Raw genomic sequence first — 22,125 nt, 5'->3', positions numbered from 1 at the left:
CATCTCCCGCAGCTGGAACATCCAAAGCAGGTAGCACTCCATGTTGTAAACTGCTCATGCAGCAGGACTGAGAAAAAGGCATCTCCTGGTCACCGGCTGTTACCGACTACAGGAAAATGAAAATACAGCATCTCCGCACCTGTTCACCTGATGGTGAAGGAAGGAAAAGCCATTACCGAGTGACAGGAGACGAAAAACCAAAATCCGCTTCAGCAACTCATCCCAGCACTGGTGATTAATCTCACACTCCCACAGCCTGATGCACATTAACCAGATAATTAATAATTTCTTTAGGGACTCCAGCTCGGCAACTGTTTTATCAACCTGCACACAGCATTAGGAGAGAGATGCTGCATTTGTGATCAAACTGCTGGAACTACGGAAATGTTCTGCAGGAACGGTAAAAGCTTCAGAGCAATCTGTGAGCCCGGTTTTACAAGTAACTATAACATATGTGCAGAAATCAAGGCTGCTCCTTTGTCAGTGCAATCACCAGACTCAAAATCTGAGCAAGATCAGCATAATAAGGATAATTAACAGCGATGCCCAACTCCCATCCAGCCCCCATCTTTCCCCAACAGAAGTGCTTTTCAGTATTATTTTTTTAAAATACATTTTGCCTGATGCAGTAACATAATATGTCAGATCATGCACTTTCATTATACTTGGTATGGATAAACCATCAGATCCATTTACCTTAACACCAAAAAGGTTAAACAGTAAAAAAAAAAAAATATATATATACACACACATACACACACTTAAGTGTCACGAGATGTCCAAATTCTGTAAGGCAAAGGCTTCCAACCTTAATGATTCTATTCTAATTGAAAAAGACCCCTAGGATTATCAAGTCCAACCATCAATTCAACAAGTAATTCCGTGAGGGCCATGGCAACACTTCACATAGCTCTTTTTGCCATTCTCTGTTTACTCACACTCCACGTTCAAGGACAGAAGTCATACAGGATCAGAAACCAAATACCAAAGTACTGGCACCACATTACCTCCCCAGCGCTTAACAATGCACTGTTGAGAAAAATCATGGTAAGAATTCTTTCAGATATTAAACTTTCCAGTGTGTTAGATATATGTCAGTATTAGGTGATTAAGAATGACTGATAATTAATAAATCACATCCATGGAGAGTGAGTAGGTATTACTTCTTTCAGCCTCTGAAAAGAAGAACTAGATTCACAGTTCTTCCTAAATAATTTTATCTTTCCAAATGAACAATCCTGTGTAACTGCTGCTTGCAAGGACACGCTGTGTTTTGTCAATAAGCTTCAAAACAATAAGTTATTTGGGCCGCTTTCCTACAAATAGTTTATTATTATGATCACTGCACAAGTAAGGAAACAGAGGCACATCATGCGTAAGTGCCTTGATGAAGACTCTCCAACAGAAACAGAGTGGATTCCTAAACAAGGTCTGAACCAGTCCTTTCATCACACAACTATTCTTCCACCTGAGAGAAAGCTGCAGCTTTTGGCTACGGCTCAGCAGAGTATCTGCCTTCTAAAAGATATTCTGCTCTTAGGACTCCAGTCCTGGAAATGCGCCCATGCATAGCTCCAGTGATAGCCATGCACATCTGCCCACAAAAGTGCAACTGCAGGACTGGGCACGTATCTGTACGTGCCTACTGCAAAATGATATATTTTCTCTGAAGTCTGTTTTAAGACCAGGGTAGTAATAAAGAATCCATTTTCTTTTAGTACACAACGTGGCTTGATTCGTATTTTCCTTTCATAAAATGTTAACTGAAAGACGTAATATCACAATTTTTTAATCATCTACTTCAGTATTTATATGAATCTGCTCACCATATTATTTGATCCCCTTCATTTTCATAGTGTCAGTTACCATTATTCCATTAAATTAAATCCTTTTACAAGCATCTTTCTATAAACATGCACTAGAGATAACAGCCACATGGTGAGGATTCACAGACTACAGTAAGCAGATTACACCTGTCTTGATTTTCGGTGTAGCTGTCGGCAGAGTATATTCTCCCATCAAACTGCACGCAGATCTCCTCATTAAAGCTACAGGGGAGAATAATTACAGAACAGTACATTGCAGTTTACCAATTGGTCTTGCATACATAATGGCCTATGAAAGTAAAATTGCATCCTCCAACAGCTGGGAAAAATCTTTAAATTGTTGTTATTATTATTATAAAATAGCCAACATTTTAAACTATCCAATAACTTGCCTCCTGTATGCAAAGCAGACAGATATAGGTGATTGGGTCCAAAAAGGTCTTAGACTTCCAGTCCATAAATATAATTATTTTTCCCTTTGCAAACACCCCATTCCCTAACCTTCTGTTCTACAGTAAAATCCCCTCCTCATGAGAAGTTATGCTGATTGCAGAGAAAACCGTGAAAGCAAATGGGTGGTTTTCTGGATCTCCTAAGCCCTGCCACCAAGGGTTAAGCATCACATTCCCCCACATCCTCACTCCTCAATGGGGAAATGGTGAGTCTGTCAGGTGCCCACCGTCCTCATCCCACCAGCCAGGGGAGGGCAGGGGTCGCATTTCACAATGACAGCCCGTTACCTCCAGCCACACCTGAGTCTTTCTTCCAGCCCTCAGCACCACCAGCAGCCCTCCTTGCTTGGCAGCTGGCTGCTGCCTACCCCATCCAGATGAACGGTGCTGGGGAGATGGCAAACATCTCCAGATGGTGCAGAAGGAAGCAATCCCCTGATGTTTCTGTCCCTGGCCATTTACACTCCAGGGCTGAAGCATCCAGAATTTATTGAACTGATAGTCCTGTGGAGCATCAGGGAGGCTGAGTTTTCACCCATGTTGACAGTTAAGACATCTGACCTGCATTTTTGTGTTAACAGACAAAAGGTAAATCCATTTCGATTTGGATGCCATTTGCATTAAAAGATCCCAATAGTAGGGCCCTCAGCTCCGCTCAGCAACGCAACCCATTGCTTTTCAGGCACCACTAATTCAGCGCCAGCTCTCCTCACACAACAGATGACATAAGGGGGAAAAGCACAGACACAGGAAAAGCCAAATTCTTCAGATGAAACAAAGTCAAGTTAGCTTTGCTAACTTTTCTTGCTAGTCAAGAAGCAAAACATCCTAAGCACATACGTGGGCCCCAGCAGGACATCCTGACATGCTCTCCTACTCTGCTAAACCAGGAGTTAAGAGCTGAGGGACTTCAGCAACAAAGCATGCTGCTGGACCGGTCCCACATATTCTGGTTCTCCCAAAAAATTTTCACACGATGAAAGATTGGAGGAGACCCTTCTGTACAAGCAGCCCAACAACCACCTTTTCCCAGCTCTGAAGGAGAGCACACACAAGCCAACTTAGCATGTAGAGGGACACTTACCGTGTAAAAACATCTAATTGCTAGCAGCGTTAAAATCACTGAAGAACAAAATTGCTCTATGAAACAGCTTTCAGAACCAGCAATGCAAATGACTTGCTGCTGCACTTTAACCAGCTGCACCTCCCAGACGAACTGGTACACTTCAGGCTTTCTTCCAGTCTCTATCAGCTCATTACTCATAACAGGGCTACACCGGTGGCAGAAGCTAAGCAGAGAAGCAAACGGAGCAGAGCCCGCTCGGGCGGGCAGCCTGCAACCAGGCTGGTCACTCCTACAGACCGGGAAACCTTTGGGCTTCTCTTAGGCAACTCCCCGGCTGCAGGGCAAGGCAGCATCACATACTCACAGGTTAATTGGCTGCAGGCTAAAAGAGATCACCCAGTCCAACCTCCTGTGCAAACACTGGCCATTAACTTTCACCCATTTAAATGCTGCTTTGCACTCAGTAACTCAAGCACTTCTATTAATTAGCAAGTTTGGGTAGAGGATTCCTAGACACCTCAATCACTGCTTACCTTCCTCAGAAAAACAGACGAAAAAAGAAAAATCAGTGTAAGCTTCCTTTGTCTCTGCTGCAAGCCTCGCAAATTTTGCAAACTAGTTCCTCCAGCTGCAAGGTCCTGACAGGGGCAGAAACCACCAGCAAGAGTGTCCTCCACCAGGAGCTCCACAGCAAGGCCTAGTGGCGACAATACGTGGACCCAAGGTTATTTTATTCTGACCTTTACTCTGTGAAAAGGAGCCCAGCAAGACCTCCTGGGGCTGAGTTCCTACTTCAACTCTCCCTCACAGCACAGTCTCACAGGAGAGAAGTCAAAGCCAGTTTTGCCATTCATTGCCACAGTAGCAGAATTTAGCCCTTTGGGAGAAGTTTCCTCAACTTCACTAGTTCTCAACCAAAACATCAATCAACTAAAGCTCATATTAAAAATATAAACTCATCACAGAAACAGTGCTTTTTAAAGATTAAGTGTGTTAGAGGTCTGTTTAAAAAAAAAAACATCTTTTCCTGACACTACTGACCATGTGTATTCAAATCATCCATTTAAAGGTGCTCTGTAACAAAACAATCCTTAATTAATTATCAGAATATATTTCCCTTGACTTTTCAGAAGAATTGTGTGTCTAGTATGTCTTTACAAAATACTGTAATTCCACTTTCCTGTTCCTACTACAAAAAAAAGAGTCAGCCTCGCAAATGGAGAGAAAACAGGTATAAGACTACTACTGACTAAGCCGTAATATACAGGATTAGGTGGAAATTGCCACATTAGGAATCTGGTTTTCCTGGATGGAGAGGGAAAGGTGAACCTTACCCACTGCAGACAAAGGCACCAAAGAGAAAGGAAAAAAAAAATCGTACCAATTGAATGGAGAAACCTGTCACAGATATTTCAGTACATCAGGACTCTGACTATGTATCAGAGAGGAGAAGCCCTGATCAAGTCACATGCCCTTTACTACAGAAGATAAGATCAAAAGCTTTCAAAGGAAACTGATGGTGACAGTTTCTTCATTTGTATGCAATGTGACATACCAGATCCAAACTGTTGGCTACTTTTTGAACTATTTGTCAAGGGAAAAAAATGATTATTTTCTTTTGTGTTTTACTTTTAAGAACTCTGAGTCATTTGGGGGTTATTTCCCCCCTGCTCTATGTCCCACCGCCCTCTTTTTTTATTTTTCAGCCAGGATTCAAACGTTCACCTTTCATGTAATATTTTTGCTGCACATCAGAATAGCTATGCCAAGCTTCAGAAAGGCAATTGAATACAGAGAATTAAAAGGATGACATCACTTCAAACATGAACTTTTAATAAAATTATTCTCAAAAAACCTCCCTTGAGTGTGGGTTTTCCCCCCCCCAACATCCTCCTTTTTCCTCTCCCCATGTGTTTGCAATAATTCATATTATTACCAGGCTAGTTGACTCTGAGCCATCAACTACACACAAGCAGTATTTCTCCGTGTTTCTCACTGCTTCTGTCAAGAAAAGAGTTAAAGGTAATGCAGAAAGTGGTTATGTAAGATCACAAGTTGCTTGCTTAGCCAACAGGCTGTATAACAGTTATATTCACCTGGCAAATAAAGTAAATGAGGGACTTCTGACTAGCTCAGCTTCTCCATGGCCAAGACCTGACGGGTTTCAGCCCAGTGTTGCCTGTTGGTGTGCTAAATCTGCAGTCGCTCTTGTTATATTTGTTAGCAAGCTTCCTCCAAAACATGCCCTTCTTTCCAAAAAGTACCGAAAGCCTTGTCAAAGTTCATCAGTGCTAAAGAAAGGCACTCAGTATTCAGGAGCCAGTCATATGTTTAAAGGTAATAATATTCTCCCAGAAGTGTTGTGAAACATTCAGAAACCGCAGTAGCTGCAACCATGTAAGTATCTGAGACCGAGACAGCCAAGTACGAAAAAATATGCTGCAGCCTCTTGGGTGAAGGAGAAGGTACTCAAACCATGGGGAAATGAGACAACACTCACTTCTAGCTCTGGTACAGCCCAATAGATAAAATTCTACAGTTGTATCATTTGCTTTTAGATGTGAAAAATATTGTAAATGTTTTAAACATTTATTTAAGTCTTTGCGGATCCTGGAATCATGCTAATAAAGGATGCTGAATTTAAGGACTCAAGCCCCTTTTAATACAAGGGGGGGAAAAAAGCTCTTCCAGTATTATTTCTCACTCAGCCCAAATATATTTGAAGCAAATTGTTTGGAAATACATGGCTTATATGTATGAGCCCATTGAGAGTTTACACAAGTATTTATAGAGAAACTACCGCAGTATACAGGTTTAGAGTCACTTAAAAAGTCTTAAAAAGCATATGACAATACCTTTAGGGCGTAAAGCCGCTGTCAGAAACTCCTGTCAGTGAAGTTTTATCCCGTACCATCACCTGCTCTCTGTCCATGCAGCCCAGACCTTCTTTGGGGCTGTTGTAGCATCCCTTGCAGGGCAGTGAGAGGAAGAGTTGCACCTTCCCACCAGGTTCACAGGCTCCTCAGCCACCCCCACAGGGCTCCTGTTCCAGCCCCATTTCTGCTCAGAGCTGCAGCTGCAGTCCATCTGCATCTCCTCTTCTGACACAGACCAGGGCACAAAGGAAAGCAAACATGCCCACAGTTTCCTTGCTAATGTACTGAAGCTTCGCATTTTGTTGTTTCTACATTCTTGAAACAACACAAAACCCAAAGCCTACATGAGGCATTGTAATGCTGGTATGACCCAGCAATTGCCTCTTCCACCTGTGCTGACATGAAGACCACTACACAGGCAAATACTTTAAGAAGTGATTTCCTCCCCACCCCAGTAAATTCCAACTCAGAATTTCAAAAGCTGCCATTAACAGACAAAAAACTGGGACAAATCCCTCTCCTGGACACACAAACTCAGTTTCACATGACTTAGGAGTGGCGTGAAGAGCTTGCCCACACCCTACCCACCTATCTCTATCTGGTTGTGCAATGAGACTTCACTTTGATATGCACAGCCCCACAAGCAGCATCCATGGTTGCAAAACACCTATATATTTTATACTCAAACCCATGTTTTTGTGCATATCCCTGCCAGCAGATCAGGTGCTTACTGAGGGTAACCCTGGTATGCACCAAACCAATACAACAGGAAAATATAAATTCAAAATGCAAAACCAAACTAGGCAATAGGGATTATTATGATTTGAAATTACTGACGCATTTATCGGGGATACGAAACCTAAAGAGCAAAGTGAGGAGATCCTGCAGGCATAGTATCTTGCAATAGCATTCTCATCATCCAACTTCTGACACCAAATGTAAATGGAAAAGTTACTCTTCCTAGGCTCTCTCAACAGAGAAAAGCAACAAGGAAAAAAAAAAAAAAAAAAAAATCAGCTTTTCCAAGGGTCCTCAAGAGTTAAAGCCTGGGGGAGGTGACCCCCTGAAGTGGCTGCTGACCTGCATTAGGTCTGACAGGTATAGGTAAGTCTTCTCACACGCTCAGCAGGCAGCCTGGGCTTGAGCAGACAGATGCGGATGCTGGTTCACTTTAATACATAGTACTGTAAGTAACAAAATTCAGCTCCTTACTGCAACTGTCCCTGTTACTGGTACAACAACTTCCAGAAACAGACACACTTTCAGGCATTGTTAACTGAGTCAGTCGGTCATTCAGGGTCAACTCACTACCAGGGATAAATCACCACCATCAGGCTTTTAAATTAGGTGTTTAAACCCAGGTGCAACTCATCCCCCTTCCCCAGTGCTAAAGCAAATCAGTGTTTTACTCCCCCGCCCCACCCGCGGGTTCAGCACCTGTGGTGCTGGGTGGGCTTGTGGCTCCTGCCAAAGAAGACCTGAGTGGTGACAGTGATGACAGAAACTGTGAAGGACTGGATAGGTGGCCGAGTCCCTGGTGGATGGCTCATTTTGTACCCTTCAATACAGCCAGTGGGTTTTCTCCCCTGTATAGGTGTTGTGTGTTTGTTTAATCACCAGGAGATGGAACGATTAAGAAGTGCTCAATACTTTTCTCCTGCACACACAATGTAATACCTTAGTCATCAGATCACCTATTGTGCTGCTCAATAAATTCTATAAGAGTAGGAATATGAGAGTATGCCCAAAGATAGCAATGAACACACAAGGTAATTATTTTTAAGCTTGCTAATCACAATCAATAGTTTCTTAGCAAAACTGATGAGCTGGAGTTGGCTCCTATTTTTAACCAATAAGATATGCAGTCAAGACTTGAATTACACCATCGGGCAAGTCTCCAAACTCCTAATGACTGCCAGCCAAGAGAAGGATGGGTCCTTGGTGGGTCTTACTCCCTTCCTGAGATGATATCAAAGTATTTTTTCCATAGACTGTAAAGTAAGAAGTGTATTGTAACGGCTGCACAACTTCACCAAAAACACCAAACAAGATTTAACTCCATGAATCAAAGACAGTTGTACAATTCTAAATAAAGAGCTGGAGATTTTTAGCTGTCATGTAAAGGATAAACCCTTAAAACAGTGCCATGTGCCTTCCAGGGGTCTACAATTAGGGATAGATGAATACAAGTTGAGGACTCATTAGAAAGCTCAGACCCTCTCCCTGTTCAGGTAAAATTTTTCCCTGAAGTAATCTTTCTCATGTTTTGCCATCCCCTGATTTTTTTAATTTACAAAGCCTGAACTTCCTGTGTTCCTGTTGAGAAACTCCTCCATTCCCTGCCACTCCCAGAAAGGATTTTTCCACCTACTACAGAGCCTAGAATTGTTCCCCACGTTCAGTACTGTAGCAATAATTCCCTCTCAGAAAAGAGAACATGCTTTCATTTATTTTGTTTCTTCTACCCACTGATTAAAAGAAACAGTGAGTCCAAAGGAGTAGTACGATACCATCAACTGTAATTGTTGCCTCTCACAACAAACGTGAAGGGGATCAGGAAACACACCCACCCTTGATTACTGGGAAAATATCAGGGATAAATGATGTCAGCAGGGGCAAGTAATTCTTTTTATCAGCTTACAAAGACTAAGGTAGGAGAGACCAGCACCCAGCCCTCCGTTCATTAACCGGATGGAATTACAGTGGTTCGGAGGTTGCATAATTACACAAGCAATTAACGCTCCCTTCATTTTTCCCTTGTAATCCCTCTAGTTTCGGACATTTTCAACTTTGTTTCCAATGTCTGCTGCTGGGTGAAAATGGCTGAGCGATGACGGTCTCCACAAGGTGTTCAGTTGGGTCAGCAGCTCTCAATGAGGGACTGCAAGTCAGTAATGCAAGTAAAGCGGGTCGGTGATGCCATCATTTCCAGACACCTAACATGACCAACACTCTCTGTGCCAGAAAGAGTGACACTGCTGTACACCACGCAGGTTTTTGAAGTCTTCCCCCAACATTATACGCAGTGTCACTGTTTATTAAAGATAACTAATGCCCTAAGTCTTTATTTACTTCTGCTTATTGCTATTTTAGCAAGAGTCACCAGAGAGCAACTATGCTTCTGGTCCACCAGGGTTCTTTAATCACTGTTAGTAGGTAAAATCATGTGTGACAACTAATCCAAAAAGCAGATTATATTTATTTTGGCTACAGTGGCTTGCAATTCGTTAAAATCAACAAAGCCTTTTCATTAGCCCCCTGCTGATGTCCTAAAAACAGACATTTCAAGGGTCTCAAAGCACAGAGCTACACATGTGCAGCAAAGCTGGGACTGACAGACTTACCGTTGCCATACTTACCATAAAATCTTATTAAAAACAACGGCAAACTTCTTATTTTCTTTCATAAGAGGGCTTAATTTATGATCCCAAATTCCAAAATCACAATCTTAGAGGCAGGACTTCTTAAATTTCAGAAAGTATAAGTGAATCAGCAGTACAATTACCAGTGAAATACTTGCTCAGGGGGTTGCGTTGTGAAAAAAAGCTGTTGTAACACTGTAAGGAGTGAGATTAGAGATTCAGCAAGCCTAAATATTAGCCTACATGCTTGCTGAGCCCCCTGCATTCTGGAACCACATTTGAATAATTGAATTTCTAGTTAACAGTGTGATCTTACAACTCTTATTCTCAGTGATTTCATGATCTCTGGCCATAATCTCCTGATGACGCTGCCTCAGACCTGCAATCAGGAACTCATACAGCAGGAATGTCAGCGTGTCAGAGAAGATCCAGAGGAAGTTACATATTGTCCCATAACTTACATGATGTCCCATCTCCTCACTGACCTCTCTGCTCTTCAGACAGTGCCAGAAAGTTCACAAACCCAGAGCCAGCCTTACCACAACCACCAAGGGCCACCATTCATCCAAAATAGGAGATGAATGCATTAGAAGTCCTTGTAATTGATTATATTAAAAAAAACCAAAAAGACATTGATTTACATCGACCAATTTTTTTCTTTCTCAGTGTGAGTTCCCTGTGTAACGTGCACATTTTTGGTCACTGCTCTCACACTCCCTGTCTTGGAAAAGTGACTTGAACACCACCTTTGCCACTGTGAAGAAAGCTACTCCTCACCTGCATCCTACCACGCAGACATATTTATTTCCACGTCACAGCCGGATGTGGATGTGGATCTGCTTTGCGAATTTTCATGCCTACTGCTGAAGTGGAGCTTCTTGTTTGTCCCCCAAGCACAATCTTGAACATTGTCAAGGCCGATTATTAGACATCACTTCACACCAGGCTTTTCCAAATATGCAGATCCTCAGTGGTTTAAAGGGAAGCCAAGAGCAGTCCTTTAGTGAGAGAACTGTTCTTAAGCACACGAACCACCACAGTGCCAGGCTGCCCCTGAGACAGGAGGGTCAGTTCATCTCCCGCCAGGCCACTGACCAGCAGCCCTCCAGCTGGCTACAGCCCCTCAAAGTTCAGACCGTGAGCACAACAGCTGCCTGTTAAAGCAGAGAATAAAATCCAGCCTGGGAGGAAAACTGAGATACAAAGCTCTTCTCCAATAGCTAATCAGAGTTTTGTCCACAGGGAAACCTGAGCCCCATCTGATATACAAGTTATCATTTTGGCTTTCCATAATTAAAAGTATTGTTGCCATGGCAATACAAAGGCCAGTGAAAATATACGCAAGGCTTCTTTGATGATATAATTTGTCGTCCCAGTCCAGTTTGTGCCAGGATGGAACAAAACATGACTCGGGAAATAGTTGGCTTGGCGAGACTTGTTATTTAGGCATCAGATGCTGCGTGTGCTGTAAGACCACTTTCTCAGGCTCCCTAACATGACGACTAATCCTCTGAAAGTCAATAGTAGTTTTAAAGATAATTTCAAAGAGAAGAGTTCTGATCCCACACTACTAAATTTCTCAAAGCACCATAAAGAAAGAAAAAAAAAAAAAAGAGAATGATGAAGAATAACAACCACCAATCAGAAGGATTAACATATGTCATATTAAAAGTAGATATGAAAATAAAATGCAAAAACATGCTTATAGGTTCAGTACCACAAACACTCATAGTTTTGTTGGCAGTTATTTATTCATTTGAAACTGTGGTCTCTGTTGAGCATGTTATAACCAAGCAGGAATTGCAGGTCACCCAGTGACCTCTCAATAGCAACAAGTAATCTGCTATTTAGGAAACATCATAAAACGTATATCTTTCTCTGTGGATACACATCTACATATGCAAAACTCACAAAGACAGAGCAACAGCTTTTTAATAGGACAGGACAACAATTTTAGGAGTTTTGTGATTCGCAGTCCAGTCATTTCTTCCTTACACGGAAATCTCTATCTTTAATAGGATTCCTCAGGTGCACAAAAATCTACTCACATGGAAAACTTAGAGGTGCAACTGCTACTTTTTAGTAATACGACAGTTGTACATGAATATCTACTGCAACAAAAAGGCAAGTTGCAGAGACTTATTTTAAGTAAAAAGCCCATTCATGACAATGTCCACGGACATCAGCCTGAGTTTTACTTCCTTCTGCAACGGAAAGCTTCTCACATGGGCCAAGCACAAATCAAGACACATAGCTGTGGGCTGAAAGGAGAGCAAGTGCCAGAGAGGGGCAAGATCCAGGAGATTCAACAAAGCAAGTAGGTAGGCACTTCTTATTTCACCTAGATTTCTACGGCTTTTGTAGTGCTGCAAAGCAAAATACTTTTTATTATACAAACCCCAGCATGAAGTTTGTGTGCAAGTGCTTCAGCTGCTGTGTGGCCCCTGAAGGATAAATCATGGATGAGGGGACTGATGATGGAAGATCTCTGGGACCGTCAGGGTTAAGCAGCAAGACAGAGTAGGGGGTACGTAACAAGAAAGCTCAGCAATGGCATTTATGGAGAGGGACCGGGAAGACCTACTTCAGAAAAGTGATACCACATGGACAGTCTTTTCCCAGAGAACAGCAAAATAAGTCTGGGCACTTCCCTGAGGAACAGATCCAGCACCAAAGTCCAAACAGGGTAGTCCAGAGGATGCTTTACAGGCAGAGGGTGACCAGGGTTGTGACAGTGTAGGTGTATATATCACAGCAATATAAAAAAATTCAAAACATAATGCTTTACCCCACACTGTTCTCCCCACAAGAAAGAAGAGGAAAGAAAAAGGCATAATAGCAGTTGGACACATCGCTTTATATGCTCCTGGAGGGAGCTCAGATACTCTGGTCATTAGCACAGGATAAAACTCTATCAAAAACACATGAGGCTATGAAAAAATAACAGGAGGAAAAACTAATGGGCCAGAGGAAGAACAATAAACTGACAGATGGGAGGTCCCAGCTCAAGAAGAATTTGAAGGAATGGAGAGATATATTCTTGGAAGAGGAAGGGTACATCAGGTAGCTGACATATTGAGTTTCCAGGAAAGAGGGTAGAGTATTAATGACAGTGCAGCTGATGGTTTCAGCAGCTACCAACGACATGATTTGCCCTTCTTTTTCAGCCAAAGAGGTGACTGTGGATATGGCAGCTGATTTACATACATCATCATAACTTCCACAGGAATATCAGCTTTCTTTATAAGGACTTGTAGTACCAGCTTTGCAGGTCAGTGTCAATGTCTAACAGAGCCACTGGAGACAAAGGGGAAGATTCAGGGAGGCACTGAGGTGCCTAAAATGGGGCTTAACCTGAATTTAATTACCTAATTAAAAAAGAGATTCCAAAATCCCCCGCTTCAGAAACTGTAAATGCATCAGGGCTAACATTTAGGACGATAAAGGCCACTGGAAATCAATTCCTGCTACCCTGGCAGTCATGTGCCTGTCACCTCTCTAAACCCCATGGTGATCCAGACTCAGGTCCCTAAACACTGCCTGTGTTGTGAAGGTCCCAGCCCCAAAGGTGAGCTTGGGCTACTCCAAACATGCACTAATGGTGCCCTCTTTTCTCATCCCTGCTTTTTGCCCGTGACTGACTGATATAAAATACACAAGTTCTGCTGTAACAGCGTGCTGTGTTCTGTCTCTGGCTATTGTGAATTGGCCAGCTGACTGCACAGGCCAGCATCATTGCTTTGACTAAGACCTTGTCAAAAATGTATTTTTTTAAGGGTTACAAGACACTAAAATTGGTATTATTTAATATACCCACAGTGACAACTGAATATTGCACAAAGTTTCATTTCAGTTTATTTGTAACAAGGTTATTAAGCATCTTTATTTTGCTGAGTAATGTTTTATGCCATCAGACAGAAGGAAGGAATGTGCTAGCAGAAAAAATCCTCAAGCATCTGATAAAGTAATGATGGAATTACAGCTTCTTTTCCCTGGGTGACATTAGCATACCAAATACAACACCGTTTGCAGGATTGGGCCCAAATTGTATGCAAACCCTTGTCCGGTACATGGAACAAAGAACATGCACCAAGAAAGCTGCAGAGTACCAGGTTTCCAACTGTAAGCCAGGTTTAGTAATAAGTTAAGGCTTTGGACCATATAAAACAATTGAGGGACCAGCCTGGTGTTTGATATTATTTCCAGTCTGACTTTAATATGTTCTCACCATTTGCAGATGTCCCATCTATTTCTGACATCCTTTATGGCATGTAGATTTTGTGACAACAAAAATTCAGGTTGTGGATTTTTGCCAGTAACAAGCTGATGTTGCTCAGAGCAGCATTAAAATGCTATCATGCTGTCAGATTAAGTAACCTATTTTCTCTACTAGCACAGATTGTACTTTAGTTTTGCCCTTACACCTACCAAATTGCTGTTTCTTGCATTATTTCCCTTTGAAGGTAGTCTGCCAATCTCCAAACCAATGCTATTTTCACCAAATGAAAGCGGGGTTTGTAAAGAAGTGCAGTAAAAGCAGGAGCTGGTCCTCTTTGCAAGAGTCTTTTTATATTTAAAAAATAGTATTTTAAAAAAAAGCAGTAAGGCGACATAGGGAGTTGCATTTCTTCTTTACTTTCAAGCAGGACTCCCACCTCCCGTAAGGTGGCTCATGAGATATTGGCACATGTGTTAATACAACACAGATTTTATGGAGTAAGGAGCTACGGTATGTACCCCATAGATGTAGACGGTCCTAAACCTGCTGACATAGCAACTAATGCATTTAACGCATTTTCTTCCTTTACCCCTTTCCCTTTTTTAAGCTTCTTTTGAAAATCTTCCTCCCCTCGCCTCTCCTCTGCCAACTATCTGATTTTGGGCATTTCCATCTGTAGTTCTTTAAAGGGAATAGTCTGTGATGGAGACGAGACCAGAAACGAGCAGATACAGTCAAATGCGAACACAGGCACTCCAGCTAGGGCACTTCTAGGACATTAAATAGAAATACTAAACAGGCCGGAGAAATAAAAAAAAAAACCTGAAAAAAAAGACCAAACTACAAGAAACCAGTCACATCGATTAGCTGATTAGTTTGGCAGTGAGTGATTAGTCAGAAAGACTGGAATTAGTCAGTGCAGCCCTGCCTCCCATGAATAAAATGTGGGGAGGACACCCTTTCCCACCCTCAGTGACAGATGATATCTGTTTTCTTCAGCTAGTTTGAATTTAAGAGCCACTGAAGCTCAGCAAGAGTATATTCTGGCTCAAATGAGCTGAAAATTGCATTCAATTTGAATTTCAAAACCAGAGGAGAAGGAGGAATGGGGGAGAGGGAGGGAGCTCAGCAGGACCCATCAAGCCAGGTCCCTCTTGCAGCAGGTCCAGCTGCACCCAGGCAGGCTGCAGAGCTGAAACCCAGGGCATGATGCAAAGGAAAGAGCATTGCTGGACAACAGCCCAGTTTGAGTTTAAAAATAAACGTTTCGCTGTCAGGATCAAAGCAAACTCTGCTTTTATGTATATTACAAGCTATATGTTCAGAAGAAAAAGATTCTTCTGGTTACTTGAGGAGAGAGAGGCAGTCAGAAGGTAGGGCCCACCAGAGGGAGGGGGGTGCCAAGCTTTTCCACTGGACAGTCCTCAATAAAACAGACTAATCTGAAAGAACTTGCCATCCCCTTGAGCAAAGCGTATGTATTGAATGTATGCACTGAACTTTCCTGAACGTAAGGTTCATTTAGGGTTACATTTTTTAGCGTGGGGTAACATTTAATTTATGTCTTCGTGGGTGAAGAGATTATTTCCCCTTCCCTTTGTGCATTAAATTTACAGTTATATCTGATGACACTGAAAGAAATGGAGTTACGCCTGCAACCCAAATATATCCTGTAATTTGATGGCATGATAGCAGTTGGTCTTTTTAGTGCAACTGATAATGTCCAATATTCAATATAATAATGATAACATACCAAATCTAGAGATTCTTCAGCAAACTTCCCACTGACTTCGGTGTGCAATTTGACCCAAGGGTTTGGAGTAATAAAATAATTACAATTAATCATGAGTAATAATTAATAACTTAAGGATTAAAATGTGTCCATTTATACATTCAGGATCAGCATTTTTACAAACCCTTGAGAGGCTTTAACTTCCCTTCCTAAACAAAATGCTTGCAATAGCATTTTATAACCAGAAAGTTCAGCCATCAGAGAAACTGGTTTTACTTTGTCTCAGGATATTTGTTATATGGCATTACGTTCACGCATTGAAGGGTCCTTATTACAGCCAGTAACATACTCATATCTTCTGATGCAGCTTATATTTCAAAGGCCAGTGATGTTCTTACAAGGTTTTCCCCTTTTTTCTAACTAAGTGGTTTTTTCATCAATAAATCAGTAAATTGCCAGCTTTATAAATGTATGTGATGTGAGTTGGGATCCAACCCCAAAAGGAAAAAAAAAAAAAAACCAAAATGTGAGGTCAATTTTCCTGGCCATTGCATTTAATAAAAGCTCCCAGGCAACAGAGTTAAGCACACACTAATACCTTAGTATGCTGTGCCTTCAGCAAGTCTTTGATTTCCCTCTGTGACAAAAGACTGTATTAACACGCAAAGTGAGCTAGCATGCTGGTTTTAAGCTTTTCCCATCACCAAATTAATTTTTCACCTGTTCTGGCAGATAAAGAGACAATTTGAACAATCTCTAAATTCTGCTTGCTAACCTTGCACCACACAAAAGAAAAGTTTCCAAATACTGCAGTAGGTATATAAAAATACGTATGCATTCACAATCACTTGAAAAACCTCTTAGACATTGCTGTGCACCAGTGTGCACCACACTGGTCAGAAGAACTACTCAGAGTACGTGACACACTGTAGATTTCCAAATATGCAATCGTATGCCTCACTTTGGCAGGCATTTTTTGGTATTATTGTTCCAAGTTTCATTCTTGCATTGTCCTCTTGCTGCCTACATTGTAATGCCTCAGAAACAATGAGCTCACGTCTCTGCGTTGCCTCCCTAAACGCTACGGTTTCCCTAACACAGACCCCAGAGGTCCATTTCTGGAGGGGGAGAGGAGAAATACACAGAACGAGCTCCATCGCTCCATTTCTTAAAGCTTTCTTTGAAAATCAGATTGTCTGCCATTACACTGCTTACTTTACCGAAGAGGATACTCAATTTACGGGAGATAAGAGAGGACAATAAATATGCAAAATATATGGCATATTACTGACAGATCAGTCTTCATACTGGAGCTTCTAGATCTAATGCCATACCAATAATACACAACAAGAGTATTAGTCCAATGACAGCATCGCATTAAATAGCTCCATGGCTTCCAGACCAAGGCCAAACCACGTTCAGTCCGCTCTGGTCCATCTGCACCTACTCATGTGGACATGCCCCTGACAGCGCTCTGCTCTCCCAGCTGGAAAGGCCCAGCCTGATCCCGCTATGGCTGTCGGCTCTCAAACTGCTCCATGGCCCGAGCGCCGTTAGCAGGCAGAGAGGAACACCAAGCAAGCGTGGGTGACACAAGCATGGCATCAGAGGAAATACTTGACAATTTCTCCAATGTATTGGACATTAGAGTAGTTCAGCTGAATGGCATGTGTGCCCACGTAATGCTGCAAGGTCAAAAAGACCTTATCTTATTTGCTAGGTGAGTGCTGGTTTCATGCATAAAAGTATTTTATCGAGATGAACTGTAGTACTCGCCTGTTTGGGGGGAAAGAAAAATCTCCCCATTTTCTTCCACAAACATCAGCCCCTTTTATGGTTAAGCATCACTTACGTCGGCAACATTGTGTAAGTAACATTCGAAAAAGATATACCTTACAAAGAAAGCCTAAGAGGAATAACAATTTCACACAGAAGCCACCTTCCATTAACTTTCCTTTGGTCCTTTAGCTCACTGCTATCAAAACTGGGGATTCATGAAGTCAGGTGGACTACAAATCAGAGTATGAATTTGAAATTCACTAGATCCAACCTCCTCCACTGTTTTCTTCTACGCAGTATTTTAGACCAAAACTGTTACTGTGCCAATATTTGTTGTAAAGACAGCAGAAAAAGACCATGCTGCTTCTCCAAGGCTAGCTAAAAAAGAAAAATGACAAAAAATTATTGCTGGGTTTTGTTGTTGTTAATTGAGGCCACTCTAGTTTTGAACAATTTAAAGGGCAAATTTTAAAAGGGTGTGTCTTTAAAACTGACATCACAGAGCTTCGGCAAATCTTTGCTGCCCAGTGAAATGACTTACCCCATGGAAACAGTGCTGCTGCCAGAGGCGGCATGACAAAGCCTGCAAACAACCAAGACAATGGAAACCACTGACCCACGGGTACCCTGAGAAGGCCACATCCCCCAGTGAAGAGACGAGTGTATATATGCAAGTCTCCCCAATACCTTTCTTGGTACTCGTTCCAACCGCAGCCTGTTAAAGTCCAAGCCTGGTTGTTACGGCGCAAGACTGCTGATGATTTATTAAGAGCTCTTAGCTCCATCAGACAGTTTACAATTAACAGCTTCTCCTTTTCTTAAATATAAATAAATACATAAATGAAATCAGAGCTGCTAAGTGCTGGGTGTACCCAAAGCTTCAATGACATCACCGGCAACTGCCAGTCACCCAGGCAGCAAAAATAAATAAGGGATGGGGAGGCAGGCGGGGGGGAGGCAGGGTATTTACTCAATCAGTACCTATTTTTGAATTTCCTTCAAGCTGGCTTGGACCATGAGCCATCAATTATTTAAAAGAAGTAACATGATGCTTCCTTTGTTGAGGCGAATCTGCAAGCAGACCCCAAGAGAGAATAAAAAATGAATTAGGCAGAATTTATTAGTGCGCTTGAAGAAAACAGATTCAGCTATGAGAGCTGACTGTGGTTTTAAAAATAGTGTATTTCTGCTCATGAACAATAGTTTCTGTCTTTCTCCCTTACACTACTAGATCCGCAACAATCCCACCTCTTCCCTCTCCTTATGTTTTTTTTTTTTTTCTTTTTGAAGAGGGCATAATGCTGAAAGAGGCATCAATCATCCCTTAAACTTCTTCCTTCTTTTCTGACTTGACTTGATGTATTGTCTTCATTTAAATTACAAATATACTAATCTAAAACACTGTTTACCAAGCAGCATATTAAATGAAAGATGCAAGAAATTGCATCACTCACATTTTAAAAATGACTTTAGACTCAGGGACACATAAAAACAGCGAGACAGGATGATCTGCCTTGGCTGCTATATTTCAATCCTAGCAAATGAGATTCATGCACTGTGGTTTTCTGCTCAGGACACTGCTAACCCCCTGTCAGACAAATGCTGCCAAAACCAGTATAAAACCTCTTTCTTGGCGGACTGTCGGTTGGGGTTTCTGTGACGCTCCAGGGATGTATAGAGCCAGTGAGACCAAGGTCTCACTCCCTGGGTCTGCACCTGGTAAGACAGACAATTCACACCTGAGACAGTCACTCCAGGGCTGTGAGCAAGGGTCCCGGCCTCATGGGAGGCTGCTGCATGGACAGAAAGCAGTCAGGCTGATTTCAACTCAGGTGACAATACTCTTCTGCAGGAACTATAACAGCAAAGGCAATGCTCGCAGGACCAAAAAAAAAGCACCGCCTTCATTCAAAGGTTCCCTACTGCATCGTTCACACCACGGAAATGCATTTAGATCATTTCGGGTGACCTTTTGTGGTGCCCAGCAGCAGGAAAGGGCAAACGCCGCTTTATGAAAACACCGAGTTTGTGTGAGCTCGACGGGGCAGGAAAGGCATGGCCCTCCTCCTGATGCTGGGGCTCCTTCCCCTCTTCCTTGGGATGGCCGCCAGCTGCTGGGAAGCTCGGCTGAGCCTCCCTCACTTGCTCCTCTTCTCCTCAGAGGGGCTGGGAACAAAGGTTCAGACACTCTCCACGGCACAGGGAGAGCTCAGGGTGGTCACGGCTCAGCAGGGATGAGCCTCAGGAGTTGGGTCTTAGCCTGCCTCTTTCTCCCCCTCTTCCAACCCCAAAACAAAAAAGATGGTCATCACTTACTAGTTCCTGTGCTGTGCTGGTAGGGTTCGATTAAAAGCGTACTTGGTCCAAAAGCCAAATAAGTTTGGCAAGAACTGTGAGCATGGCCTCAAGGAGTAATTTCTCATGATAAAGAAATCACTGGAACATTATTTATCAGCACGAGCCTGAATGAAACCATAAACCTTTGGAAACAGAGACTATTACTGGCTGGATATGTTTGTGTTTCCTTGTATTAACTCGGAGAAGGGACGTTTTCACAGATACAGCCTAGTGTCAGGCATAACAACATGGATGCTGAAGGTCACTGGAAAAGCCAAGAGCCTAAACACAGGCCTGCTGGCTGCCACATTACCCCTTTACAATTAGTAATATAGAGGGAATGAAAACAATGATAAATATTTAAACAATTCTATAATTTTTTTATTTTTTTTTTTAAGAAAATATCTATATTTGGTTGTGTGTGGTCCCGAGCACAGGGGCAGAACACTAATCCCAGCTTACCAAACCGGGTGCTAGCGATGGCTTCTCCCCACTTCTCACACTGTGTCCCACAGGAGCCTCTGCACATGCTGCGACGGCTCACTGTGATGGCCTCGCCTTGCTGGTGTGCAAGAGTTTGCACATAAGCAGTTCCTTGTTCTCAGATGTGCGCTGTACCTGCCGTACTCACACTGGCTCATGCAGGATCCATGCAGTGCTCTGAACAGATGCCCCAGCCTTCTGAAGGAACAAAGGTGCTGCAGGACCTGCTCCTCTCCAAAAGGCATCGCTTTCAGGCTGTTCTCTAAAAATCATAACAATCTTCTATTCCAGCCACTTGAGTTCACAAAAAACCCTGCTGGCTTCTGATCTCATAGATTTATTCAGTACCTCTGTGGGCCTTTTGCTAACCCAAACATGATTATGCATCATGAATCTAAATACATTCATGAATTTGCCTTTGAATAAATATTTTAAAGGTAGCATCAAGTTTCACAGTATTCTACTTTCATACATAGCTGTTTTCCTTTTTAACTTCCACACCAGATGCCTCTCTTAGGCAGAAGAAGAAGGAACTGAAAAGACCTAACTCAAGTGACTGTGAAAGGCAAGCTGACACTGGGAGGTGCCAAGGCAACATCATTCCACTTCTCTTCCTCACCTCTTCCTCTCTGGATGGTAATCACAAGATCCTGAATGCCAAAGTTTGGAAAATATCCTTGCAGAGGTAGCATCTGCTCCCTTGGCATACTTCTTGAGCAGTTGTATTGGCAGCTTTAGGTTTGTCCAAGTCTATCACATGACAAGAGTGCAGATGGGTTGCCTTGGATGCTTTGTCTTCCTGGATGCCATTTTCCTTTTATTAATGTTTTATTCTAAGGAAACATACGTACAAATCTGTATGTGGAAGGTTATATGCACACATGATTTCACACCAGTGAGGGACTTTGTCTAGCCTCCATCTAGATTCTTTACTTTCATTTAGCTTGGATTCCTGCAAGGGCCCTGGTTTTTATTGGAGTCAGTATGTGGCATCAAGCAGATTAGGCCCTTACTGTGTGGATCTGCATTTCAACCAGCTATTCTTCCACAAGCTATAACTTTTCCCATCTGTGTTGATCTTTCTTTGCAAATTAACACCTGAGTCCTCAGAATATTAGACATGTAGGAAAGCTGCTCATTTTGAGTTAACTTCTGCTCCTACTGAAATCAATGTGAGTTTTGCCATTTGTCCGTTATTCAGACGAATAAATAAAAGAGCTATGACACAGTTGCCATATATACTGGGACCAGTCTTCTTCTCTTGCTTTTTTAGTTTTATATTCCCGCCTTATCTCCCATACACTAAACACACAGTCACAAATCTGAATATACATGGGTTTTTTTTTTAACTGTAAAGAAAACTAGAGTTCAAATGAGCCAGTAAATCACAAATTGCTACAGAAAGAAATAAAGGATCCTGAGGGAAAAGGAGGAGGAAGCATCTAATTAAATTCGGGAATACAGAACAAAGGAAAAGAAAAAAAAAAGAAAATAAAAAATTATTAATAAATAAACCCAAGATAATAATCTGAAAAGCACATTCTTAACCTTTCTGAAAGATCTTGGTCTTGTTGGGAGAGAATTTGCTAGGATGTTTCTTGAATACAGTATGAAATGGTTTTAAAAGGTATTTTAAATGAAACGCAAAGCCGAAGTGCAATACTCTAAAACCAGTGTGCATTCTCAGAGCTTGTTGTAATACACTAATCTGTTATTTCCTGGACAGATAAAGGCACAGAGCTACAAAAACTACAGACCACCTTTCTGTTTGTTTTAACATACTGTTCCAACACAGCATAAAGTATACTGACTGGTGTCCAAAATAGACAAAAATCTACCAACCTGTAGTCACCTTCTTGGGAAAAAGCCTAAGAAAGCCACAACTTACATTGGGCAAGACACAGCAAACGTGGGCTATGGTGGACTGAACTGAGAAGTTAATTCCAGAATATAAAGCACTGAATTAGAATCGCAGATACCAACAGCTAGAAAC

The 22,125-nt window shown here is 42.1% G+C and overlaps 1 protein-coding gene across 29 annotated transcripts in view; it reads right to left on the bottom strand.

Moving 5' to 3' along the window:
- Window positions 1–22,125, bottom strand: part of ESRRG (estrogen related receptor gamma) — a 404,960-nt gene that overhangs the window by 284,894 nt on the left and 97,941 nt on the right. For 2 of the 29 annotated variants that reach the window (XM_075088862.1, XM_075088861.1), the window contains exon 1: window positions 3,363–3,662. The exons of 25 other annotated variants lie outside the window; for them this stretch is intronic. In XM_075088862.1, the coding sequence (XP_074944963.1) occupies window positions 3,363–3,542 (180 nt within the window). In that variant the 5' untranslated portion in view covers window positions 3,543–3,662. Of the gene's footprint in view, window positions 1–3,362; window positions 3,663–22,125 lie in introns of those variants that run through there. 2 more of the 29 variants (XM_075088863.1, XM_075088885.1) reach the window with 2 other exon arrangements.

The sequence above is a fragment of the Phalacrocorax aristotelis genome, chromosome 3 (genome assembly GCF_949628215.1).
Source record: "Phalacrocorax aristotelis chromosome 3, bGulAri2.1, whole genome shotgun sequence".
In the NCBI taxonomy this organism is placed as follows: domain Eukaryota; kingdom Metazoa; phylum Chordata; class Aves; order Suliformes; family Phalacrocoracidae; genus Phalacrocorax; species Phalacrocorax aristotelis.
The sequence above is the reverse complement of the archived record's forward strand: the minus strand, read 5'-3'. Positions and strand labels throughout refer to the sequence as shown.